General features: G+C 47.2%; 1 protein-coding gene across 4 annotated transcripts in view; it reads left to right on the top strand.

The window, feature by feature from the left end:
* Positions 1-26,471, top strand: part of UBP1 (upstream binding protein 1) — a 528,279-nt gene that overhangs the window by 407,986 nt on the left and 93,822 nt on the right. For all 4 annotated transcript variants that reach the window (XM_069214387.1, XM_069214377.1, XM_069214369.1 and 1 more), the window contains 3 exons: positions 12,513-12,567; positions 12,939-13,032; positions 24,675-24,765. In XM_069214387.1, the coding sequence (XP_069070488.1) occupies positions 12,513-12,567; positions 12,939-13,032; positions 24,675-24,765 (240 nt within the window). The remainder of the gene's footprint in view (positions 1-12,512; positions 12,568-12,938; positions 13,033-24,674; positions 24,766-26,471) is intronic.

The following is a 26,471-nucleotide window of genomic DNA, read 5'->3' as shown; positions in this document are numbered from 1 at the left end:
TATATATATATATATATATATATATATATCCCCCCTGCCCTGTGGGCTTACAAAACATACTTTAGGGGTGATATGAATGTATAAAAAAAGTTTTTTCCTATGTGGCAAACACGTTATGTGTCACTGCAGTACGTAAAAACTTGATATCACAGTGGTGCTTCTAGCAGGCATATATCTTTGTCATACATGTTATGATATTCAACTTTGAGTTCAAGCAGTTGTTGGATTTCTCTGGAAATAAAAAGAAACCACTGATCCGGTTTCATACGACTGTTAGGATTGGGTGCAAGTCCCATCTAAATCACAAATTTTGAAGCCTTCAGCTGTGCACATCCGTTTGGAAGGTAAAAGATCTTGGGTATTTCTATACATTCATCAGTTGTAATCTGCCTTCCCATTTTGCTTTCAGTTAGGCTCTAAAACCAGAGTCCACATAACCCACTGTACACAGCTATATTTTTTGAGAAGTGGGGACTGACTGCAGAATGAACTCAGATGTGGCCTTTGATCACATCCTGCCCACAATCACCATACCTCTGAAACAGTGCCTCATGTGGTTTGGGAGTTAAGATAGCCTTAACTTCCATTCCTACCTTGCCATATTATATGACCCATAAAATAGCTCATTTTCAGGTCACGTATCCGGCACAATGTTATGACATTTCACAACAAACCCATGGCTTAATTTGATGTGGAAATCAACTCTTCCCCTAAAAAAGAAGCATCTTTCCTAGCTCTCAGCTTTAGGTGATTCACCTGGAGCAAAGCACTGCTGAATTCCAGCGAACACCATATCAATGCATTGACTCATTCAGAAAATAAGACCTGCAGGCTGGTTCTTTTTTTATCCTTAATATTTTTTTAAGTTCATCTAGGTGTTCGGAGTGCATAAGGGAAGGCAATCAAGGATATAATGCATACAAAATATGAGAGTGTATATCAGTAATATGTCATCATTGTAGTACCAAAATGTTACCTAAGGACAGAGCAGAAGACTAGCCATAAACGTCAAACATCAACGATGTGGGGAGCAGTCACTCTTCTGGGGGAGCAGCCTGCGGTTCAGGTGCCCATCCAGAAATTCCCAACCACCCTCAAAATCAGAGGTTATAAGGGAGACAATATAAATCACAGGAGGGGATAGGAAAGGGGGTTGGAAACTGCTCTAGAAATTCACTGGAGAGCTAAGTTCCGTTCAAATCAAGTGGCTGATAGTGGAGCACAATATAAGACCATTTATATTAGGTCTGGTGAAAGGGGTGTAGGCTAACTGTTTTCATACAGTGGATTAGGTGTGTGAGTAGCTGAACAATGGGGTCAGTGTCTATCCTTTGGGTTGGACGGAGCGTGATTCAGACTCGTGGGGAGTATGTGAGTGATAATGATTTAAGGTTAGCATCTATACTATAGAATCTCAAATGATAGTGAGCTTGTGAAACAAGTAGGGGCTCAAGCGTTTCTCATAAAAGGGAGGGCAAGGGCTGGTATGGGGGTACCATGCAAGATCATGGAAACAGTGTTTCTCCAGTATTGGATCTTTCATAGATTCACATGCTTGAATCATCCCCGTCGTCGAGGTGGGAGCCTCACGGTAAACTTAAATACATAAAGCAGTAAGTCAGTAAAAGTAAAACCAGTAGGCCCTAGTAGGCCTCATAGGGTATTTTACAGTCTATCCACTTTGTTTTGTGAAAAGACCCAAACTTTAGTATCAACCAATCAGGATTCAGCCCCTCCCAAACACTCCCAACAGAGGCTGAATTCCCTCAGATTTTCTACTGCACGTCGTGTGAAGGGAGTCTCCCTGAGCTCTGCTCAGTTTTTTCCTTATTTCGTACTGAAGATTGTTTTTTCTCTCAGGAAAGCTTCACTATGTCTGAAAAGACAAAGAAGGGTCTGTTCAGAGACTGTGACAATTGTGGGAAGAAGAGACTGCATGTTGATGACCCCCACAAGAAGTGTATCTACTGCCTCCATCCAGACCACAAGGTGAGAGACTGCAAAATCTGTCGCACCTTTAGTCAAAAAACCCTTAAAGACCGTGAGGGTAGACTTCTCTTATGGCTGCAAAAGCAAAAAGCCATGGAACATCCTTCCTCAGATGACAGCGAACTGTCATCACATACTTCTCGCTCTTATAAGAGAACAGGTGAGAGAAGTAGAGGGTCTGATGAACCACCTAGGAAGGTGCCCAAAAAGACAAAACAAGTCTCTACTGAAGCGAAAAAGGATGTTTCCCACTCAGAGACATTTCAACATTTGCCAAAAAAGGTTCATTCAGAACCTACGACGACTTTGCACCGAAAAAGCACCTCAAAAAAGCCATCTCTGTCTCTGTCACCACAGAAAGAGCAAGAAAAACTATTTTCGGTGAAAAAACAACTGTCGACGACCACACCGTCGACGACAGTGTCGACGACAACAGCGACTACAGTATTGTCGACATTCACAACACCGGTCGCACCGATGATTATGACGTCGTCGCCGTTATCATCGACGACGATAATTACGGCAAAATTTTTTAGGAAAGCTTCGTCGGCAACCACATCGTCGACAGCGGAGGCCTCCTGGGTTCACCAATCTACCAGGACACTCCCATCTACGAAGCACCTCTCAATGAGGTTTAAAAAGGCACTGCCGACGACGGCATCTATCGAAGATACGTCGGCGAAACGACCGTCGTCTATAAAGGGCCCGTCGACGAAGGGGCCATCGATGAAGGATCCGTCGACAAAAGACCCGTTAGCAAAGACGCCATCGATGTCTGAACCGTTGACGAGAGATCCGTCGACGAGAGATCCGTCGACGAGGGAACCGTCGACGAGGGAACCGTCGACGATTATATCGTCAACACAACTAACAGTGTACAAGCCATCCACCTACCTGGATACTTCGCCACACCATTCCTCATACCATCAGGACGACTCTACCAGATTCTTACCCCTTTCACTTATTGATATGGGTGACAAGGCATCCAATATTCTGCCAATGCATACCTCGCCAAGTAAAGTGTTGCCATATCCACCACAACATATTTTTGAGGATGAGGACGATGATGCATACTCGCAAAACTATGGAATGTTTGGGGCAGGTAGTAGCCCGTCCCAACTCAATGTCAAACGCCAAGAATTTGATGAAGAGGAGGATCAACATTACCAGCCTAGTTACACCTCAACATCTTATCCACAGGCAGAACAACCATCGCCCCTCGCTATGCCTACAACGCTGGTAGCAGATCTACAGTATATGTTGAAGGACTACTATAAAAGGTTTCCACCATCAACTCAGTCCACGCCACCTAGACCTGAGAGCTACCAGACACCTCGTCAGACTCACACTTCTAATTTTTCAGAAACGCCACAGGCTAGTATACCGATAACTAGCCAAACTCAGGAAGCTTGCCCTTCGTCAGATGACGAAAGGGAAGAGGGTGAGTTAAGAGATTCGGGGGCTAGTGAATGGGATGATTATCTCGTCCCCACACCATCTCCACCGGCAGCAGGTCCAGTAGATTCTCCTCCAGAGGACATAGGAGGTTTCCATAATTTAATAGAGAGGGCGGCGAAAAGTTTTGGACTTGCAATTGTTTCTCATGAAACCGAATGTTTTTTGTACGACTTTAAAGAACCATCAAAGAGATCTGTAAGAGCCATACCCATTGTAGATTTCTTATGGCAGGAGGGTTTGAAGGCAATGAAAAACCCGGTGTAAAGAAATGGCTCCCTGTTGCAGTTACCCCCCACTTTTTGCCTGATACTGATGCTGACTTGACTGAGAAGTGTGCTGGGACCCTGCTAACCAGGCCCCAGCACCAGTGTCCCTTCACCTAAAATGTACCATTGTATCCACAATTGGCACACCCTGGCCTTCAGATAAGTCCCTTGTAACTGGTACTACTAGTACCAAGGGCCCTGATGCCAAGGAAGGTCTCTAAGGGCTGCAGCATGTCTTATGCCACCCTAGAGACCCCTCACTCAGCACAGACACACTGCTTACCAGCTTGTGTGTGCTAGTGAGAACAAAATGAGTAAGTCGACATGGCACTCCCCTCAGGGTGCCATGCCAGCCTCTCACTGCCTATGCAGTATAGGTAAGACACCCCTCTAGCAGGCCTTACAGCCCTAAGGCAGGGTGCACTATACCATAGGTGAGGGTACCAGTGCATGAGCACTGTGCCCCTACAGTGTCTAAGCAAAACCTTAGACATTGTAAGTGCAGGGTAGCCATAAGAGTATATGGTCTGGGAGTCTGTTTTACACGAACTCCACAGCACCATAATGGCTACACTGAAAACTGAGAAGTTTGGTATCAAACTTCTCAGCACAATAAATGCACACTGATGCCAGTGTACATTTTATTGTAAAATACACCACAGAGGGCACCTTAGAGGTGCCCCCTGAAACTTAACCGACTGTCTGTGTAGGCTGACTAGTTCCAGCAGCCTGCCACACCAGAGACATGTTGCTGGCCCCATGGGGAGAGTGCCTTTGTCACTCTGAGGCCAGTAACAAAGCCTGCACTGGGTGGAGATGCTAACACCTCCCCCAGGCAGGAGCTGTGACACCTGGCGGTGAGCCTCAAAGGCTCACCCCTTTGTCCCAGCACAGCAGGGCACTCCAGCTTAGTGGAGTTGCCCGCCCCCTCCGGCCACGGCCCCCACTTTTGGCGGCAAGGCTGGAGGGAACAAAGAAAGCAACAAGGAGGAGTCACTGGTCAGTCAGGACAGCCCCTAAGGTGTCCTGAGCTGAAGTGACTCTAACTTTTAGAAATCCTCCATCTTGCAGATGGAGGATTCCCCCAATAGGGTTAGGATTGTGACCCCCTCCCCTTGGGAGGAGGCACAAAGAGGGTGTACCCACCCTCAGGGCTAGTAGCCATTGGCTACTAACCCCCCAGACCTAAACACGCCCTTAAATTTAGTATTTAAGGGCTACCCTGAACCCTAGAAAATTAGATTCCTGCAACTACAAGAAGAAGGACTGCCTAGCTGAAAAACCCCCTGCAGAGGAAGACCAGAAGACGACAACTGCCTTGGCTCCAGAAACTCACCGGCCTGTCTCCTGCCTTCCAAAGATCCTGCTCCAGCGACGCCTTCCAAAGGGACCAGCGACCTCGACATCCTCTGAGGACTGCCCCTGCTTCGAAAAGACAAGAAACTCCCGAGGACAGCGGACCTGCTCCAAGAAAAGCTGCAACTTTGTTTCCAGCAGCTTTAAAGAACCCTGCAAGCTCCCCGCAAGAAGCGTGAGACTTGCAACACTGCACCCGGCGACCCCGACTCGGCTGGTGGCGATCCAACACCTCAGGAGGGACCCCAGGACTACTCTAAGACTGTGAGTACAAAAACCTGTCCCCCCTGAGCCCCCACAGCGCCGCCTGCAGAGGGAATCCCGAGGCTTCCCCTGACCGCGACTCGTTGAATCCTAAGTCCCGACACCTGGGAGAGACCCTGCACCCGCAGCCCCCAGGACCTGAAGGACCGGACTTTCACTGGAGGAGTGACCCCCAGGAGTCCCTCTCCCTTGACCAAGTGGAGGTTTCCCCGAGGAACCCCCCCCTTGCCTGCCTGCAGCGCTGAAGAGATCCCTAGATCTCCCATTGACTTCCATTACAAACACGACGCTTGTTTCTACACTGCACCCGGCCGCCCCCGCGCTGCTGAGGGTGAAATTTCTGTGTGGGCTTGTGTCCCCCCCGGTGCCCTACAAAACCCCCCTGGTCTGCCCTCCGAAGACGCGGGTACTTACCTGCAAGCAGACCGGAACCGGGACACCCCCTTCTCTCCATTCTAGCCTATGTGTTTTGGGCACCACTTTGAACTCTGCACCTGACCGGCCCTGAGCTGCTGGTGTGGTGACTTTGGGGTTGCTCTGAACCCCCAACGGTGGGCTACCTTGGACCAAGAACTGAACCCTGTAAGTGTCTTACTTACCTGGTAAAACTAACCAAAACTTACCTCCCCTAGGAACTGTGAAAATTGCACTGTGTCCACTTTTAAAACAGCTATTTGTCAATAACTTGAAAAGTATACATGCAATTTTTATGATTTAAAGTTCCTAAAGTACTTACCTGCAATACCTTTCAAATGAGCTATTACATGTAGAATTTGAACCTGTGGTTCTTAAAATAAACTAAGAAAAGATATTTTTCTATAACAAAACCTATTGGCTGGATTTGTCTCTGAGTGTGTGTACCTCATTTATTGTCTATGTGTATGTACAACAAATGCTTAACACTACTCCTTGGATAAGCCTACTGCTCGACCACACTACCACAAAATAGAGCATTAGTATTATCTCTTTTTACCACTATTTTACCTCTAAGGGGAACCCTTGGACTCTGTGCATGCTATTCCTTACTTTGAAGTAGCACATACAGAGCCAACTTCCTACACCCGGCAACAGTGCCTTCTCAAATGCCAAGACTAGAGAAGAAGTACAAGGCCCCAGATGATTCTCCGGCCTGTCTAGTCTCACAGCCGAAACCTGACTCTGTTATATCACAGGCAGCTCAGCGGCGTTCCAAAAACCCCTCCACACCTATTGCGTCTCCCCCAGACAAGGAAGGAAGGAGATAGACAATATCAGCAAAAAATTCTCCTCTGTTGCTGCAGTCACAGTTAAGGCGGCTAACTCCCTCGCCATCCTGGGAAGGTACAATTGCCAGATGTGGGCGGAAATGTCTGCCTTTTTAGATTTACTGCCAGAAGACGTCAAGGCGGAAGCAAAAAAGGTCTTGCAGGAGGGAGAAAGGGTCTCCGCGGAGATTATAGACAGCGCAATAGACATTTCTCTCACTGGCTTTAGACAATTAGCTGGCGCAGCAGTCCTGCGCAGACAAGAATGGCTTAAAGCTACTTCATTCAGACCAGAAGTCCAGAGTCGTGTTCTTGACATGCCTTTCGATGGAGAGAGTCTGTTTGGTAAACATGTCGACGACATGTTGCAGGCTATCAAGACGGATACCGATACAGCAAAATCCCTTGGTACCCTGCAATATAAAAAACAACCCTTTCGTGGAGCAAGGGGTAGAGGTAATTACTCCTTTCGAGGTGGATACCAACAATACAGATCACAATATCAGTCTTCCTCCGCAGGCTCACGACATCAGTACCATCAGCAACAGCAGCATTATAGATTACCACCGGCCGCAGCTTACAAACATCCAGCTAGAGGAAGAGGAGCTGCCCGAGGAAGAGATACAGGCAGAAAGCAATGACCCGACGATCACCTCAGCGCTTCCCCACCAACCAACATCGAGGGTCGGAGGTCGCATCACTTCCTATTTCCCCATGTGGAAGACTATAACATCGGACAGATGGGTACTCGATGTAGTGGCCAGAGGTCATACTCTGGAATTCACACAAACACCACCAATTGTTCCTCCATCGGGCCCACCGTCTCCGAGGTTGAACCAACTCCTCAGGGAAGTAAGAGTAATGTTGAGAAAAGGAGCAGTAGAACCAGTCCCTTTATCTCAAAAGAACAGAGGATTCTACTTCTGTTTTTTCCTTGTAAAGAAACCCTCAGGAGACTGGCGTCCCATCCTCGACTTGAGGGCACTAAACAAGTTTCTAAAGAAACAGTCGTTCAGGATGGTAACACTGCAGGATGTCCTGCGTCTGTTAAATACCGGGGATCGGATGGCATCCCTAGACCTCCAGGATGCTTATTTTCATATCCCCATATATCGCAACCATCGCAAATTCCTAAGGTTCAGAGTGGGAAGTATGCATCTCCAATTCCAGGTTCTCCCATTCGGTCTCAAATCAGCCCCCAGAATCTTCACAAAAATGTTGGCTCCGGTAGCAGCACATCTCCGTCAGTCTGGTATCCAGGTCTTCCCTTACCTGGACGACTGGCTTATAAAGGCACCCTCAAAATCGCAAGTGACAAGTCATATCTCCTATTGCCTTCAATTGTTACACAGCCTGGGGTTTGTAATCAACTACCAGAAATCTCACCTCCACCCCAAACAGGTATTAAGTTTCTTGGGAGCAATTCTAGACACAGTCCGCAACAAAGCGTACCCATCTCACGAGAGGAAACAAAAATTAACCTCCTTGGCAGACAGCCTCTCCAGAAAAAGGTTTGTTTCAGTCCGCATCTACAAGTCATTGCTCGGGATGATATCATCATGCATTCCGCTAGTCCCAGATTGCAGGCTCCATATGCGACCCCTGCAAGAGAAATTAGACATACAATGGACCCAGGTCAACGGTTCTTTCGAAGACAAGATCCGCATAATGCCTCTAATGAAGAACACCATGAGGTGGTGGGAAACTCTAACCAATTTGTCAAACGGACTCTCATTTCTTCTTCAACCACCAAGTTACATAGTAACAACGGATGCCTCTCTCGAAGGATGGGGGGCACACTGCCAGGACCTGCAAATCAGCGGAATCTGGAATGTGAAAGACACTCAGCTCCACATCAATTATCTAGAACTCAAGGCAATACACTTAGCTCTAAAAGCTTTCTTGCCAAAAATACAAAATTCAAGCGTCTTAATCAGGACAGACAACACAACCAGCATGTTTTATCTAAACAAGCAAGGAGGCACGAGATCCCTACAACTCTCGCAGCTAGCACAGCAAATTTGGACATGGGCCATCAAGCACAATATTTCACTCAAAGCGGAGCATGTGCCAGGACAAACCAATGTTCTAGCAGACACCCTGAGCAGGACAGTGATTCCTTATCACGAGTGGGAACTAGACCAAAAAACTCTCAACAGTCTTTTTCTATTATGGGGCAAACCGAACCTAGACCTATTTGCCACTCTCGAGAACAAGAAATGCCAGTTCTACGCAAGTTGGCTTCCCCAAAAAGATTCGTGGGGGAATGCGTTTTCGATGAGATGGTCCGGAGTTTATGCCTACGCTTTTCCTCCGATCCCACTCATTCCGAGAGTCATCAACAAACTGAAGGCGGAGGGGTGTCGCCTTCTCCTCATAGCTCCCAGATGGCCCAGACAAGTCTGGTATACAGAGCTCCTCATGCTCTCCGAACGACCACATCTACGACTCAGACGGAGTCCGACTCTTTTAACAATGCACCACGGACAAATCAGACACCCGGATCCGTCGTCTCTTCATTTGTCGGCTTGGCTCCTGAATACAATGAATAGTTGAAGCTCAACATTTCCCAGGAGTGTAGAGACATCTTGGCAAAAGCTAGAGCTGACACCACCAACAAAACCTATAAACTGAAATGGAAGCGTTTTTGTATATGGTGTGCAGCAGAAGATATACATCCTTTGTCCTCTACTTCGGAACAGATACTTCCATATCTCCTCCTCCTGGCAAAATCAGGACTTGCATATACTTCCATTCAGGTACATCTGGCTGCAATCTCCAGATAACGCAGATCTCCAGACAGAGTCTCATTGTGTTCTACAAGAATTGTCAAACAATTCATGAAGGGCCTTTTTCGGGCCTTCCCGCCAGTTAGGAAGCCTCCACCATTATGGTCCCTAAATGTTGTCTTGATGCAGCTCATGAAAGCTCCTTTTGAGCCGATCCACAAGACTGATCTAAAATTAATTTCATGGAAAACAGCGTTACTGCTAGCTCTTACTTCAGCAAAAAGAGTCAGCGACATTCAGGCTTTCACTGTCAAACAGCCTTTCCTCCAATTCACAAACTCAGCTGTCATCCTGCGTACAAATCCTAAGTTCATACCGAAAGTTCCTTCAACGTTACACTTGAATGAACCAGTCATCTTAAAGACTTTCTTTCCAAATCCGCAAATAATAGCAGAGAAGACGTTACATTCTCTTGATATTAAAAGATGTTTAAAGTTTTATCTACAGAAAACTCAAGCCATCCGCCAATCTGATCAATTATTTGTAGCATTTGGCGGCACAAGAAAGGGACAGGCGGCGTCCAAACAGACTATAGCAAGATGGATTGGCCTGGCAATTCAATTCTGCCATTCAAAAGCAGGAAAACCGCTCCACACCAAGGTGAGAGCCCACTCTACAAGATCGGTAGCCACTTCAGCTGCACTCTTTGCAGGTGTACCACTACATAGCATCTGTAGAGCAGCAACATGGCCCAACCAGCACACATTTACGAGGCATTACTGTCTCGAGGAAACTAACAACGTCGATACAGCAGTGGGACAGGCAGTGCTGAGGCATCTATTTCGTTAAGGTGAGCCTCTTACACATCCCACCACCACACTCGAGGTATGTTCGTTATTCGTTCTTAGTCTCATTAGTAGCTATGGTGTGTTTTACTCTAATTGTGTGCTTCGGATTGTTCACTTTGTTATACTGCGTTAATTTGTTGTAGACTTCATAATAACAAAACAAATTGTGTCAGGAATTTCTGCCACACAGCTTTTATTGCTCTTCTATTCGGATGTCTATGGATATATAGGTATATATATATATGTGTAGATAGGTATATATGTGTATATATATATATATATATATATATATATATATATATATATATGTATGTTTTGATATATATAGATCTTTACGTGGATCTTAAAGCTGAACTAAAGTGATTCACATCACTTATAAAATTCCGACAAAATTACAGTCAATGTAATTCACTAATTAAGAAGACATTACTGCTAGTTATTCTGATTCAAGCATGTGAATCTATGAAAGATCCAATACTGGAGAAGAAAATTAGTTACTTACCTGTAACTGCAGTTCTCCAGTATTGGTATATTTCATAGATTCACATGCAACCCACCCTCCTCCCCTCAGAGGCTCCCCTATTATACAGATATTAAACTTCACACTCCTACTAGAAAATCTGAGGGAATTCAGCCTCTGTTGGGAGTGTTTGGGAGGGGCTGAATCCTGATTGGTTGATACTAAAGTTTGGGTCTTTTCACAAAACAAAGTGGATAGACTGTAAAATACCCTATGAGGCCTACTAGGGCCTACTGGTTTTACTTTTACTGACTTACTGCTTTATGTATTTAAGTTTACCGTGAGGCTCCCACCTCGACGACGGGGATGATTCAAGCATGTGAATCTATGAAAGATACCAATACTGGAGAACTGCAGTTACAGGTAAGTAACTAATTTTCATAGGTTTCAGTGTCCACATGTTTGTGTTGGGTGGATCCCTGAGGCACAATCGAGGATGCAGTGATGGTTAAACATTGCAGTAGCAGACCTGGGAACCAGGCTAAAAAGGCAGAAGAAGTAGGACGCATGTGCAGAAGTGTCACTCCTCTGTCACTCTAGTAGTGACTGAGGTGACTGTAGAAAATGCTTTGAGGTTTGACCAAGAGAAGAGGATTGGTTATTGAGTTTGTATATAGTATGTTTGTGCCCTGCCATAATCATCGCTTCCTTGAACCAATCTGAGTGAGCTGAACCTGTTATAGACTTGATAAACGTTAAATGCATTATTTTGCTATTGCCAATGCAGTCACACCCCCATCTTCTTCTATAAACCGTTAACCCTGTGATGTCTGACATATCATAAAGCATAAGTAGAGAAACTGAAACCGAGAATTGGATTTATTTTCAAGTATTCCATAATGACTATCAGACCTCACTGCCTCATTCTTCCCTACCCTAAAGATTTTCAAATGGCTCCCAAACAGCATCAGCAAACCGTCATGCATGCCCTCGTCATAAGCAAGCTGGACTACAGGGATACCCTCTGTGTCGGTATAAATTAAACACTCAACTGAAGGCTGCAGACCATTCAGAATTCAGCGGCCAGAATCACTCTCAACCTCCCACGTTGCACTTACATCACACCACACCATACCTGAAGGAGCACCACTGGTTCCCCATACAGAAACAAGCACAATTTAAACTCCTTACCCACACTTTAAAGTCACTACATAACACTGAAATTGCATATGCTTTCAGAAACCTTCCAGCCACCTTTACTCATCCGGACTCCTACTTGCACATATCCCACACTTAAGGAAAACCAGATCTGGTGTTCAAGTGTTCCCTTAGGTCTCTCCTAAAACATGGAACGACCTGCTGCCACATATAAGAGCTTTATCCTCCCTTGAATTCCGCAAGAAACTGAAGATCTGGCTTTTCGAGTAGTCTTACTAGGCCCTGGGTTTGGTAGACTCACACCTGCTCAGCACCAGGATACTCTCTGGCTGATCAAATCTACATCCCATCCCTCTCCTGATTTTCCATCCCCTCCCTTTCTTTTTCGTTTCTTCAAAATGTAACAATCACTGCTTTGTTAAGAACCTGGTTTAAATATTATTAAAGTAGCTGATGTCAACTAGCTCAATGTTAAGCTAGGTTTCTCCAAATCGCAGTTATATTCACCCACAGACGGGCATGGTAGCCCCACGCATACAACAATGACTAAACCTATGGGCGAGATTCTTCCATTTGGTATAGCTAACCATGGTCCAGCCCAAGTCCGACACTCCTGCCTCCATATGGACATAACACAGGTTTGTCCCAACCTGGGTGGGAAAGAGGCTTATAATGTCAGATTTTATTTAGTTGTTTTAGCTTAGATGAAATATTAATTTCAGTTTTCTTTACTCACTCAGTAATTCCTCTTCACCGACTCATCACGCAGATGTGAATCCAAATGTCACAGATGAAGTAAGTAGATGCATTTATGATTCTCTACCAATTGAAGATAGAAATGTTGAGTTGCTCGGTAGTACCTAGCTTCCCTCGCTTTTGGGGATTTTGTAATATTATCAAAAAGCAATAGAAATGAATAATATAAAACCTGTGACTTTGCCTTTAGCGTTGTTGCTGATTTTTAAATAGTCTAATGTTGCCATTGGCACCTGGTAACGATTAGCCAAATCTTCTAGAATACATAGTTGAGGTTTTCGTCGATGTGGGTAATTTGTGTTTTGCATGCTGGGAATATACTGGCAAACGTCCTAGTTTGAAGCGGCTTTATTGAGAATATCAAAATAGCACCTGCTAACCTCTCCTTGTCTGTTCACTGCCTCGTTTAGATGCTTCACTCGTCCGCTACTACCCAGGACACTCAGAAATGGTTGCTCAAAAATAGATTCTCCTCATACGCAAGAATATTTTCACATTTCTCAGGTATGATTTAGAATGTATTTTTCCTTTAATTTTTTCGGAGTGGCGAGATGGCGTAATTGGGCGTACTGTATAAAATGACAATTGCAATGCGTTCTCAAAGGCAGTACGAGGTCTAACTCTCTTTTATTTACGAATTTCACCGACGAGCGGTTACACCTTTAGTTTTGAAACCGTTTGGAGACAAATAGACCCCAATACGTTCCGCTGTGAATAAGAAATATGACTCCATTGGTATTAACACTAGTCAGCCAGTTTTCTGTGTAGAGGGTACTGAATCAAAATGTACCTTTTACCATGTCCTAAAATAAAAAACTGGAAGTTAAGTTCTGTTTTCTTTCATCCGTATTGTTCACGTTCGCAGCTACTAACTGCCTCCCAGGAGTAGGACTTGTCAGTGGGAGAAATCTGTGTTTATAGCTTCACAATATAAAGTTACGGATCTTAACACTGGGCGAGGCTTAGTAGCTTTATGTAAGGGAAAGACATTCAATTTAACAAAGCAAAAAGTTGTTTCTGATTGCATGATGTAACAGATGGCCATACCCGGTGTTGATATGAAGCTGCTCCCATGTGATGCCTGCTGTGAACTGCCTTTTAATGTATGCTGTTGTATTAATCTAGATTTCTGCTCTGGGAGTACCCCTTAAGGGGTTACCATATGATATTGTGATTTTTTCAAGAGGGTGAGAAAGCACTCTTTATGATTTTGCTCGTATAAAATTCTAATTTGAAATTGAGTCTTTTTAGTGGTAGAAGATTTAATGAAACATTTTGCGAAAGAGCAACAGTAATACATACTGTTTTTGGTATAAAAACTGAGTGACGTGGTTGAATTTGTGCATACGTTATTTGTTAAAGCAACTGTATTTGTTGATGTAAGTACATCACGACTAGCTACTATGATCTCAGTTACTTGTAATTAGTTTGTCACTGCATGTATCAGAGTACCTTTGCAAACTTGCAACGTCTGCTGACAATTCGGCCCAGTTTGATTTTGTGTTCTTGGGATGTGGGTGTTTAGAAAGTGTTGTCTTTTTCATCGTTGGACTTCCCAGGCAGATTTAATTAAGTCACGGGATTTTTGTGGTTCCTGTCCAGATTTTTGACCCTGTAGAGGTAGGTGTGAAAATGTGTTGCCATTGCCCAATTCAAAATGAGGAACTCAGTCACGTGAGCTTGTTATAGAAGGACATGGGCTTGTTCATTTTACAGAGCATTTGTTGGGTGGGTGCTGTTGGAAACTTACGGCAAATAGCTTGGACATTATTTAATAAACCATGTGAAGGTTTGCAATTCCTTCAGGATTTTGGGCTGAAGCCAAGTCCCCAGGACGCCCAATGTGGTTTAGACTACCTCTGCTACTTTCTCATATAATCTGTCCTATGTTTTTTGCTCGAGCGGCAGAAGTGGCACTTGTCAAGGCACTCCTTCCGGCCCTGAACCCAGAAAAGGTCAAGGACATGGTAGGCAGAGGCCACAAGTGTGAAAAAGGAAATTGTTGCTGTCGAGACCTGGCAAGTGTGCTCCATAGGGCCTGACCAAATAGTCTAGTTTTCTAGTGAAGTACAAATCTATTCTCAGCCTCTGTTGTGGAATCTTCCATTCCATTTACAGGAAAGATGGGCAAAAGACACAAGTGCCCCACAAAAACAGTCATCTCCAAAAAAATATCATTGATTATCTTGTTCTGGCTTAGGCCCTAGAAAATACTAACCATATCTGTGACCATTACAAAAGTGGGTTCAGGACTGCAATTGTGCACATCATATGTTTCATGTTTAGGTTCTTGTAGCATGCTACCTTTGTCTTGTTGACCATCACATCCTTGGTTGCATGCATGCTATTTGCCTACAACGTTCATGAGTCTTCTCACCTGCTTACCTGCTTCTAGACTGTTTCTGAACACAGCCATGCCCTATATGTGGGAAGATCCTAGAGGAGGTTCCTTTCTTCAAAAATGCGTTCCATAAGTCTGCGGAATGACCAGCTGACCCCCCCCCCCCCACCTCATATAGCGGCCGCTGCGCGACAGTGGTAGCGACCCTTGACCCAAGGGTAGGTCGCTCCCCCTGCCGCTGCAGCTCCTCCAGGTTCCTGAGACCCACCTCACAGTAAGTACCCCCCACCTCCCTGCCCCTCGCCCTCTCTCCTGCTTCTTTTCTTCTCTGTTCTTCCTCCTCGCTCCTCCTCTGTAATCTTCTTCTGTACTCTTCTTTTCCCCGTCTGCTCTCTTCTTCTGGGTGCTTCTCTGCCTCTTCTGTTCACCTCTCTTCTTCTTCATCTTCTTCTGTGGTCTTCTGCCTGTCTTCTGCCTTCTGTTCTTCGTATCTTCATCTGTGATCTTCTGGACTCCTGTTCTTCTGGTCTTCTGTTCTTCCGGTCTTCTGTTCTCCTGTTCTTCTGTCCTTCCGGTCTTCTGTTCTTCTGTCTTCTATCTTCGGCTCCTCTGCCTCCTCCGTCTTCTTCTCCCCGCGCCTGCCCTCCTGCTCCTGCCTCATCCCCCTCCCTCTCTCGCCTCCCCCTCTCTATCACCCCTACCTACCCCGTTCGCTATCTACCTCCCTCACTCCTCCTATCTACCTATCTCTCTATTTCTCTATCTATCTACTTTCTCTATATATTTCTCTATCTCTCCCCCCCTTCCCGCCACCCCCTCTATTACCTATCTTCCTATCCTCTCACTCTACCTCTCACCCTCACCCACCTCTACAACCCCCCCCCTCCCCTATCTTCACAACCCTACTCCTATCTCTCTCCCTAATCTCCTAAACCTCCTAACACTCACCCCCTCCACCCTTAAACCCCCCTCCCCCAGCTCTTCTCACTCTACCTGTCCCCCCCCTCGAGCTTTCCCGCCGCAACCTCCTGCACGCCCCCGCCCCCCAGCTCCCATTCGACCCCAGCTGACCCCTCCCCCCCTCCTACCTCATATGGCGGCCGCTGCGCGACCGCGCCGCTGGCGCGCCAGAGGCGCACCAGAGGCAAGCCCGTCTGCGCCCGTCCGCGCCTGGCCCGCGCCCAGCGCCACGACGCCTGGTCCCCAGCTCTCCCAAGCCCCGCTGATCCGCTACGACCCCACCACCCTCCACGCCCTCAACCCAGGGCGCTCCAACACCTGCTTCCAAGCTCACCCCAAACGCACCCATGGACCCTTCGCCTGCAACTCCTGCAAACGCATCTTCCACCACGAAACTACCACGACCACAAGCCCACGCGCCATCAACCACCTTAAGTGCATCCTGGTCAACGCTCGTTCCGTCCACAAGCACGCCGTTGAACTCTGGGACCTCCTGGACTCCACAGCACTGGACGTCGCCTTCATCACTGAGACCTGGATGAACGCCTCCTCTGCTCCAGACATCGCCACCGCCATCCCCGAAGGCTACAAGATCTCCAGAAAAGACCGCACCAACCAAGTAGGAGGAGGTATCGCCATCGTCTTCAAAGACTCCATCAGCGTCACCACCTCCACCGAAGACACCCCTCTCGCCTCTGAACACCTGCATTTTCAGATTCACACCGACCCCAGGACCACCCTCAGAGAATCCCTAGTCTACCGTCCTCCCGGACCGCGCGCCCCTTTCAGCGACGCCATCGCCGACTTCATCTCCCTGCACTCCCTTGCCGGACTACATCCTCCTAGGCGACCTCAACTTCCATCTGGAACAAAACAACGACCCCAACACCACCACCCTGCTCGCCAACCTCGGCCTCAAGCAACTGGTGAACACCGCCACCCACATCGCCGTCGCACGCTTGACCCCATCTTCTCCGCCAGCAAACACGTCTTCTTCAGCCACACCTCCGCTCTACACTGGACCGACCACAGCTGTGTACATTTCACATTCCGACGCAAGACCCGCCACCTCCGCACTCAACCCATCCCTCGTCGACAGTGGAACAAAATCCCCGAAGAGCAACTCTTCTCCGCACTCACCGCCAACCAACCCACCCTCACCACTGACCCCAACGACGCAGCCCTCAGCCTCACGAACTGGATCTCCAACTGCGCAGACAACCTTGCTCCGCTCAAACGCACGCATCGACAGGCCAACACCAAAAAACCTCTCTGGTTCTCTGACACCCTCAAAGAATCGAAGAAAACTTGTCGCGCCCTCGAGAAGGCCTGGCACAAGGACCACACCGCGGACAACATGACCGCCCTCAAGAACGCTACCCGCGAACACCACCACCTGATCCGCGCTGCCAAAAGGAACTTTTTTACCGACAGACTGGACAAAAACAGCCACAACAGCAGAGAACTTTTTAGCATCGTCAAGGAGTTCTCCAACCCCAACGCCAACGCCGTCACGCCCTCACAAGATCTGTGCAACTCCCTCGCCATCTTCTTCCATCGCAAGATCAGCGACCTCCACGACAGCTTCGGACACCAGACCCAACCAAGCATCACCGAACCCACACCTCCGACCATCACCCTCAACGACTGGACCCACATCAACACCGAAGAAACCAAAACCACCATGAACTCGATCCACTCCGGCACTCCATCGGACCCCTGCCCTCACTTCATCTTCAATAAAGCCGACGACATCATCGCTCGCACCTCCAGGCCGTCATCAACTCCTCTTTTTCTTCTGCTACCTTCCCCGAATGCTGGAAACACGCCGAAGTCAACGCACTACTAAAGAAACCTACGGCTGACCCGAGCGACCTGAAAAACTTCCGCCCCATCTCGCTCCTCACCTTCCCCGCCAAGGTAATAGAGAAGGCCGTCAACAAACAGCTGACCACCTTCCTGGAAGACAACAACCTGCTCGACCCTTCACAAACCGTATTCCTAACCAACCACAGCACTGAAACCGCCCTCATCTCAGTCACAGACGACATCAGAACCCTGATGGACAACGGTGAAACAGTCGCCCTCATCCTCCTCGACCTCTCGGCTGCTTCGACACCGTCTGTCACCGCACCCTAATCACCCGCCTCCGCTCCACCGGGATCCAAGGCCAGGCCCTGGACTGGATCGCCTCCTTCCTCTCAAACCGATCCCAAAGAGTCTACCTCCCTCCGTTTCGCTCAGACCCCACCGAGATCATCTGCGTCGTACCTCAAGGCTCATCACTCAGCCCGACACTCTTCAATGTCTACATGAGCCCCCTCGCCGACATCGTACGCAAGCACGACATCATCATCACCTCCTACGCCGACGACACCCAACTTATACTCTCCCTCACCAAGGACCCCGCCAGCACCAAGACCAACCTACAAGAGGGCATGAAGGACGTCACAGATTGGATGAGGCTCAGCCGCCTAAAGCTGAACTCTGGCAAAAGGAAGTCCTCATCCTCGGCAACACCCCGTCCGCTTGGGACGACTCCTGGTGGCCCACGGCCCTCGGCACCGCACCGACCCCCGCAAACCACGCCCGCAACCTCGGCTTCATCTTGGACCCTCTTCTCACCATGACCAATCAAGTCAACGGCGTGTCCTCCGCCTGCTTCCTCACCCTCCGCATGCTCCGCAAGATCTTCCGCCGACACTAGAAAAACCGTGACCCACGCCCTCGTCACAAGCCGCCTGGACTACGGCAACACCCTCTATGCTGGGACCACCGCCAAGCTCCAAAAACGCCTGCAACGTATTCAAAACGCCTCGGCCCGCCTCATCCTCGACGTACCCCGCAACAGCCACATCTCCGCACACCTGAGACACCTGCATTGGCTCCCAGTCAGCAAAAGGATCACCTTCAGACTTCTCACCCACGCACACAAAGCCCTCCACAACAAGGGACCAGATTACCTCAACCGTCGCCTCAGCTTCTACGCCCCCACCCGTCTCCTCCGTTCCTTGGGCCCCACGCTCGCTGCCGTCCCTCGCATCCGCCGCTCCACGGCGGGTGGGAGGTCCTTCTCCTTCCTGGCAGCCAAGACCTGGAACTCCCTCCCCACCAGCCTCAGGACCACCCAGGACCACTCCGCATTCCGGAGACTCCTAAAAACCTGGCACTTCGAGCAGCAGTAACCCCCCCCCCCTTTTTCCCCTAGCGCCTTGAGACCCGCACGGGTGAGTAGCGCGCTTTATAAATATTAATGATTTGATTTGGCTGAGAGTCTCTGGAGTATCTTCCCTAATTCATAGAAGCTGGGATGTAGTTTAATCTGCACCCGGTAGTACCTATTCTGATGATCCAATAGAGAGACCCATTGGCTCCAACTGAGGATGCCAAGCATGCCATCTACTCTAAGTATGGCGTGGCATTTGGCAGTGGTCAGTGAGTCTCATATGGGATCTTTCCCATGTCTCCTGACATCTACTACATCTCCTGGCGCGTGGCATTAGGACCGTTCCATAAAGGGTTTGTTGTCCTTCAGATATATCTGATGTTCTACTCATTTGCCTTCCCCCACATCCAATTTGCATGTAGGAAAGATGTTAACCATCCAGTCCTACTGGCGTCACAGGCTTTCTTTGACTGTCTCTGCATCAATGATTCCTCCAATTTCAGAAGTTGGTCATCTTCCTTATCAGAACTGTAGTCATGACTACTTTTGCCAGCTTGGCTGGTTGATATGGTGCTGCATCTAGGTAGCTGTGGTCAGAGCAAATATTAGCAGTGACCCACTGTCCGTGGGCACCTGGCTCTACTTCACCAATGCGACCCGCTGGCAAGATGGCTTTTCCTGGACTTTCCATCATATGAGATTTATGCCAGTCTGCCTCCAACATGAAGGCAATTTATTCAACTTGTATCTCAAGTTGGACCCCAAGGTAGCCACCTAGGTACACCAGGCCCTGCTGCACAATTGGGTGTTGTGTTCATCGAAATACCTGAGGTTTCCAACTTGGCAGTGGTTTCTCTCTCTCCTGTTGTACAGCCAGGTTCTCAGGTGTCTTCACTGTGGATTAGATTGCTTTCTTTCAAAGCATGAGATTTTAGCTGGTGACCGCACTCCTGTTTTCTTGTTGCTCTGGAGTTTAATTGGAATTGAGCTTCCCTTAGACTCCTACTGGACTGTCTGGTTTGTGGCACCTAACACAAGTGTCTTCCTTTGATGATCTGGATAAAGAAGGGGAACACTGGGCTAGTTTCTTTGATTTCTTTCTTGAAATTTCTTTCCTTATGCGCTTTCAGATCTTTCTAAAAGTCTTGCGCATAATCTGATGGGCTTTCTCTTTGTCTTCAGGCTGGTGAGAACAAGAAATGGCTGAGCTTCAAGGCCAGTTCCTGTGATTTTAGCTGCTTTACCATGTTCATCAACTCTTCCTCCCTGCTGCCTAGGAGATCCAGTTCAAACTGACGGATCTGACCAATGTCAGTCTAGATTTTATTGCGATTTTTGGATTGGCGCGTAGTATGGTACATAATGGAGTTAGTTACATGCAATCTAAAGCGTTAATGTGATGGCCCTTTGAGGATTTCATCATGTGTGTTTTGTATATTTATTAGTATGGTGCCATTATAGGCAATTACGGGGTATTTCATGCACTTGAAGAGGTACCATCCTCCTGAAAACAATGCACAAACACTTAGCAATAATCTTCTCAGGCATTGAGCAATATTACATTTGGAAGTAACAGACATACTTTTACAAATATATATGGCATGGCATAATAAATATTCATGTAAATCCTTGTGAGAAGATGATCTCCGGGACAAAAAGTGCTTATGAAGCTCTAAGGGTTCCTCAGTTGTGAGTGCCTACTCTGTGCCTTGTCCCATGCCATAAAGGGCTTGCTCCACTCAGACATACTTGGAGGTGAGCTGGCTTTCCAGGTCTGTGTGAGAACACACTTAGGGGCTGATTCTAATTCTGGCGGGCGGCGGAGGCCGCCCGCCAGAATTCCGCCCCCATAATACCGCTCCGCGGTCAGAAGACCGCGGAGGGTATTATGAGTTTTTCCCTGGGCTGGCGGGCGGTCTCCAAAAGACCGCCCGCCAGCCCAGGGAAAAACTCCCTTCCCACGAGGATGCCGGCTCGTAATCGAGCCGGCGGAGTGGGAAGGTGCGACGGGTGCAGTAGCACCCGTCGCGTATTTCAGTGTCTGCAAGGCAGACACTGAAATACCTTGCGGGGCCCTCTTACGGGGGCCCCTGCCGTGCCCATGCCATTGGCATGGGCATGGCAGGGGCCCCCAGGGGCCCCGCGACCCCCCCTACCGCCATCCTGTTCATGGCGGCTTTCCCGCCATGAACAGGATGGCGGTAGGGGGGGGGTCAGAATCCTCATGGCTGCGGAGCGCGCTCCGCAGCCATGGAGGATTCAAACGAGCAGCGGAAAGTCGGCGGGAGACCGCTGACTTTCCGCTTCTGACCGCGGCTGAACCGCCGCGGTCAGAATGCTCGTTGGAGCACCGCCAGCCTGTTGGCGGTGCTCCCGTGGTCGGTGGCCCTGGCGGCCACCGGCCGCCAGGGTCAGAATGACCCCCTTAGTGAGTAGTAAGGCGATGTCTAGGGACCTGGCCAAAGCTTGTTATTAGAATCTAGTTGATAGGCTCTTTGTAGTATGTTAAATTGCTGAAGCTTACATTTTGCTTTCGTAGAAACTGTTCATGATAATTAATATTTCCTTCTGTATTCCTTCCTGTCTCTCACTTCACACAAAGGGGTTTCAGTGAGATCTCTGTAAGCCGACCAAATGCCTTAGCCAATCAGCTAATAGTATGACAACCTCAGCCCATAGTGTGCATGTATTGCAAGACAGTGTACGTTTGTGGTTACATCAACACAGTGATCCAGTAAGAGCAAAGAAATGGTTCAGCGCCTTAAACATTAAGAATTGATCTTTGTGGATGTAAGATTGTTTTTTCTATTCAACAAAGGTCAATGAGTAGCCCATCACGAAAACGGTCTCCCATAGTCAGTACAGTGCTAGTGCTTTAGGTCAGTAAGTGTTAAAGCATCTTTGCTGCCTTGGAGGTTGGAGGCCTAGAGCAGGGGTTCTTAACTTTTTTGACTTCTGTGGACCCCCACTTAGTCACTACTGGAACCCAGGGACCCCCACTAAATCATTTTTGGAATCTGGGCCCTCGCACTGAATCATTATTGGGAGGCGAGGATCCCGGCTAAGTGTTTTAACTGATTTGCACTGCAAAACAATGCACAAAAATAAATTAAGAAGCATTCATCAAACAAATACTCAGATAATGAAACATTGTATTTAATTCACAAAGAAAAAATATAATAAAAAGTTAATAATACATTTTCTAAGCAGTCACAGACCCTCTGGAAAGGCTTTGTGGACCCCCAGGGGTCCCCAAACCGCAGGTTAAGAACCACTGGCGGCCTAGAGGAATATCTGTTGTGCATGGTTTGATGTGTGCTATTATTTGCAAACTCCTTTGATAGCAGCAGTGTGCTGACCATAGTAAATTGGGGTGTGGGCGGTGGTGTAGTGATGCACAAAAGAGTTGTTCTAGTTGCAACGGGACATCCAGCAAACCTGTCATCAAGCTGGTGATCACCATCCAGCAACACACCCACTGCAATTGAGGTGCAAGGTAATATTGTTCAAAGTTCAGGGCTCCTGGGCCACCGCTGTCAGTTTGGAGTCTTAGGTTTGCCTGAGCCACACTCTGCGTCCATTCTGCCAGAGGAGGTCACCCAACAGAGGGTCTAGGGTATGGAAAAACCTCACCAGTAAGTACAATAAGAGGTTCATGAAGTAATATAGTAACCTGGGAAGCATGACCATTTTTGCTTGTTTGTTTTCTCAATCAGAGGTTTATAGAACTCTAGAACTAACCCCTCAATCTGTTAAACCTTTTCTTGAATAGAATTAGTCGATGGTGTAACAATCCTAGCTTGTATGACTATATGCCAAATTTAACATAACTTTAAAAAGAAAATCTTTTTATTGGCATTTTAAACATAAAAAACAAACAACAAAGAATATAACATGTACAACTGAGAGTGCAAGAAGGTACATTGTGCATGTTAGAATATTTCTTAACCATTTTTACCACGTTTGCATGGCATGCAGCCATGTCATCCACCTATCTTATGAGATCTATTCGTCCTTTTACCAAATTCCCTATACTCAGCGATGCCCATTGCAAGGAGAGGTCCGTAATAGTCACAAGCGTCTCAACCCAAACAGCTAGACCTTTGGTGACCACTCCAGCAAATCTTTTTTCACCAGCATGACCTGTGGCAAACCTGATGCCACTTAATGTATGTATGTATGTATGTATGTATGTATGTATGTATGTATGTATGGCCATCGGGTGCTTTGTTAACACCATAGCTGCCACTATCATGTGAGTTTGTATTTTATGGAGCTTTCTCTTCCTCATATCAAGCAAGGTCGTTTTTACTGACCCCAGCAAATTCCCTGAAGCAATCCTGGCGCTTCTTTCATGCCGGATTGGAGGGAGCGGCCTCTCTCAGTGTTCACAAGAGTACTAGAGGCCTTTGTTTTCTCCAATCCAGCTATCTTAAGACAGCTGAGTTAGAGAAGTTTAAAGTGTGCCTGTCTATCTGGTCGTTGCAGGACAGCCGGCCAAAAAGACATGCGCACTTTACACTTAAGTGTGCAGCTCATTGCAGCCACTCAGCTGCAGTTGCCCCGGCCCAACCTGAAACTCGATTCAGGACAGGAGGATAGAAAATAAAATGGTAATGAATGAACTTTATTACCATTTTAGTTTTCATCCCTGGGGAGCGCTTTAGGCAGAGGGGCAACACTCCTCTGCCCTAAAGGAGAAATCACCACTGCTGAAGCCCTTTGTGCACACAATCTGCACACACCTTCCAAAGTGGCATGCAGAACAACCTCTAAAGTGGCTATTGAGAATTTAGGCCATAGGGTTGCAAATAGACCTACCTCATGAATTTCAATCAGCAGGTAGCAATTTGTATTAGGAATTGCAGCTGTAACATGGGATGGCCGCCTGCTGGGGTCAGCAGACAACCATCTCTGTGATTGCTTTTTAATAGAGCAACCTTATTTTTTGTTAAATGTAGCTCATTTTTCTTAAAGGAAAACTGGATGCATTTCATAAAATAAAATGAAATGTTTACTTTTTTTTTTTTTTTAAGTAGCCAGTGGTCCCTTGGACCACTGCTTGCTCCTAAAAATATTTGTTTCAGCATTCACAAAGGGGAACAGGTCTGATCAGGATGCGTTCCCATTTGTGAATTCCTGCCACCACCCTTGAGGTGCCAATAAAAAAATTAATGTTTTGCGACCGTCTTTTGGTCGAAAAACATTCATGCATAGCACTACAATTCAGTATTTAGAACGGACGCGGTAAACAGTCCAAAAACCTAATCTCCAAACATAAATTGCGATTCAGTAACATGTTACTGAATCACAATTTGTGTTTTGTACATATGAAAAAGCATTTTTGTGTCGGTAACATCCTGTTTGCATGTCCACAGGGCCCAGAGTTCTCAGAATGCAAGTGCAGGATAATTAAAACCTGGACCACTCTTTACATATTCTCAGTATGGTGTAGCATCTCAGCTGACTCCAGAGGGTGTAATTTAAGACAGCAGATGTCCATGTCATCTACAGTAGTGTGTAAGGTTTTCTGTTGCAATGCTAGGTAGGTAGTGATTTGTAAGTTTTTGTCTGATGTACCAGCTAAAATTCTTTGCAGTGTATTGGAAACAAATATTTAAGATTGTTGGTTGTTAAGACCTTATTAGGTATAGACTTGTTTTTGCATTTTCTTAATAGGGGCTGATTTACTTAAGCTTAGTAGAGACGATCTAATTCAAATCTGTGGTCCTGCAGATGGAATTCGACTTTTCAACACACTTAAATCCAGGTACTGTGCTACATTTCATTACATCTGATTCAATATTTGATTGGTTGGTGGGCATATTTATAGGGCAATAATATACTGGATTGTGGGAGTGTAGTGATATGCATGCTATATGAAATTTTGAAGCAGAAATGTTGAGGAGGATGACCTGAAAATAATGCTCACTTGTGAACAACTTGCGAGAATGTGTAGCCAGTCGATGGGTTATGTACACGTATTGAAATGGAGTTTGCACAGCGTTCAGATTTCACTTTTGTTCCATACTGACATTATTTTTTCTCTATTCTGCTTTTGTTTTATTGCATATTGTCACATATATTTACTTTGTCTCTGGTCCTTTCACAGGCATTTCTGATGGATACAACTACCTGTGGATTCCTCACCTTATGAATTCTCCCAATGCGCCAGCATTCAACGGAAATTATTCTTCCCAGCTGTTTACGTCGACGAGGACGTCACAATTGCCCAACTCCCAAGCGACCCCGTCTGACGTCATTGTGGCAATAAGAGGTCCTCGTCACTGTGCTGACGTCAGTTCCCTTTTTTCCTTGCCTTCAAAGCATAACGTTTTTTTCCTAGCTCGTGGGAGTTACTGTTACCGAAGGTGTTTACTTGTAGGTTACAATGTCTCCTTCCCGGAAATCCAGATTCAAGCCTTATCAGGAGTGCGGGGGGTGCATGTCGGTGACAGACCCGCACAATGACTGCCTGTTGTGCTTGAGTTCTGAGGACAATGTGGAGGAGTGTGGTTCATGCCAGAGGATGAACCCAAAGGCGCTCAAGGAGTGGGAGGCCAAACTCTTTTTGGCCAAAGCGAAGAAGAAGGAGAAGCATAGGAGTAATCGGAGGTCTTCTGGAAAATCCTCGAGGTTGCACAAGAAACGGCGTTAGCATGATTCCTGATGTCGTTCGGATAGAGGTCGGTCCCGATCGAGGTCTCCATCAAGTCTGCGACGTGGGAGGTTAGTCTGACGGCGACCATCACCTCTGAGTCCTCAAAAGTCTCCGGCACTTTCAGTCTTTGAGGTGGTTGAGCCTCAGGAGAGTCCTCGCTTTTCGCCTGGAGCGCAATAGGACATTCCGGATCTGGCGCCGGTGCCACAGGAGGGACAGGGGTATCCAGCCTTCCCAGCTCCGGGTGCGGACCCAGCGGCATTTTTAAATGTCATGGTGGTGCACCTGCTGGTCCCACAGGTCTTTTGGCCTTTTCAATAGGCGCTCCGGCTCCATATAGACTGGCACTGTTTATGCCCTTTTGCCCTGCGGAGGGTGTTGGTCCGGCGCCAATACCGTTGGTGTTGCCCGGAAGACATTTGATGCCGGTGACATCACCTGCGAGACCAGTGGTGCCGATGACGTCGCCCCATACTCATTCGACGTCGGTGAAGCGGCCCGTGTGCCCTCAGTGCTAATGGATTCGGTTCCGGCGTCAGATGGATCCGTAGAGTGGGGTATGTCTCCTGGTCCACATCAGCCGAGATGTTTGACGTAGGTGAATTCCATGTCGACGCTGAGAACAGAGGCCAGGTTAAGGTCAAGGAGAAAGGCTCTCAGACTTTTAGAAGAACAAGAGTATCAGAGGCAACTCCTGGAGGAAGGAGAAATTGCTGAGCCCCTGGGGGACTATCAGGGTTTGGACTCAGCAAGTGGACTAGATACTTCCTCTGAGTGGGATTTAGCCTCTTCTGGGGAATTTTCATTCTGTGGTA

The sequence above is a fragment of the Pleurodeles waltl genome, chromosome 2_1 (genome assembly GCF_031143425.1).
Source record: "Pleurodeles waltl isolate 20211129_DDA chromosome 2_1, aPleWal1.hap1.20221129, whole genome shotgun sequence".
NCBI lineage: Eukaryota > Metazoa > Chordata > Amphibia > Caudata > Salamandridae > Pleurodeles > Pleurodeles waltl.
Note: the sequence above shows the minus strand (reverse complement) of the source record. Positions and strands in the feature narration are given on the sequence as shown.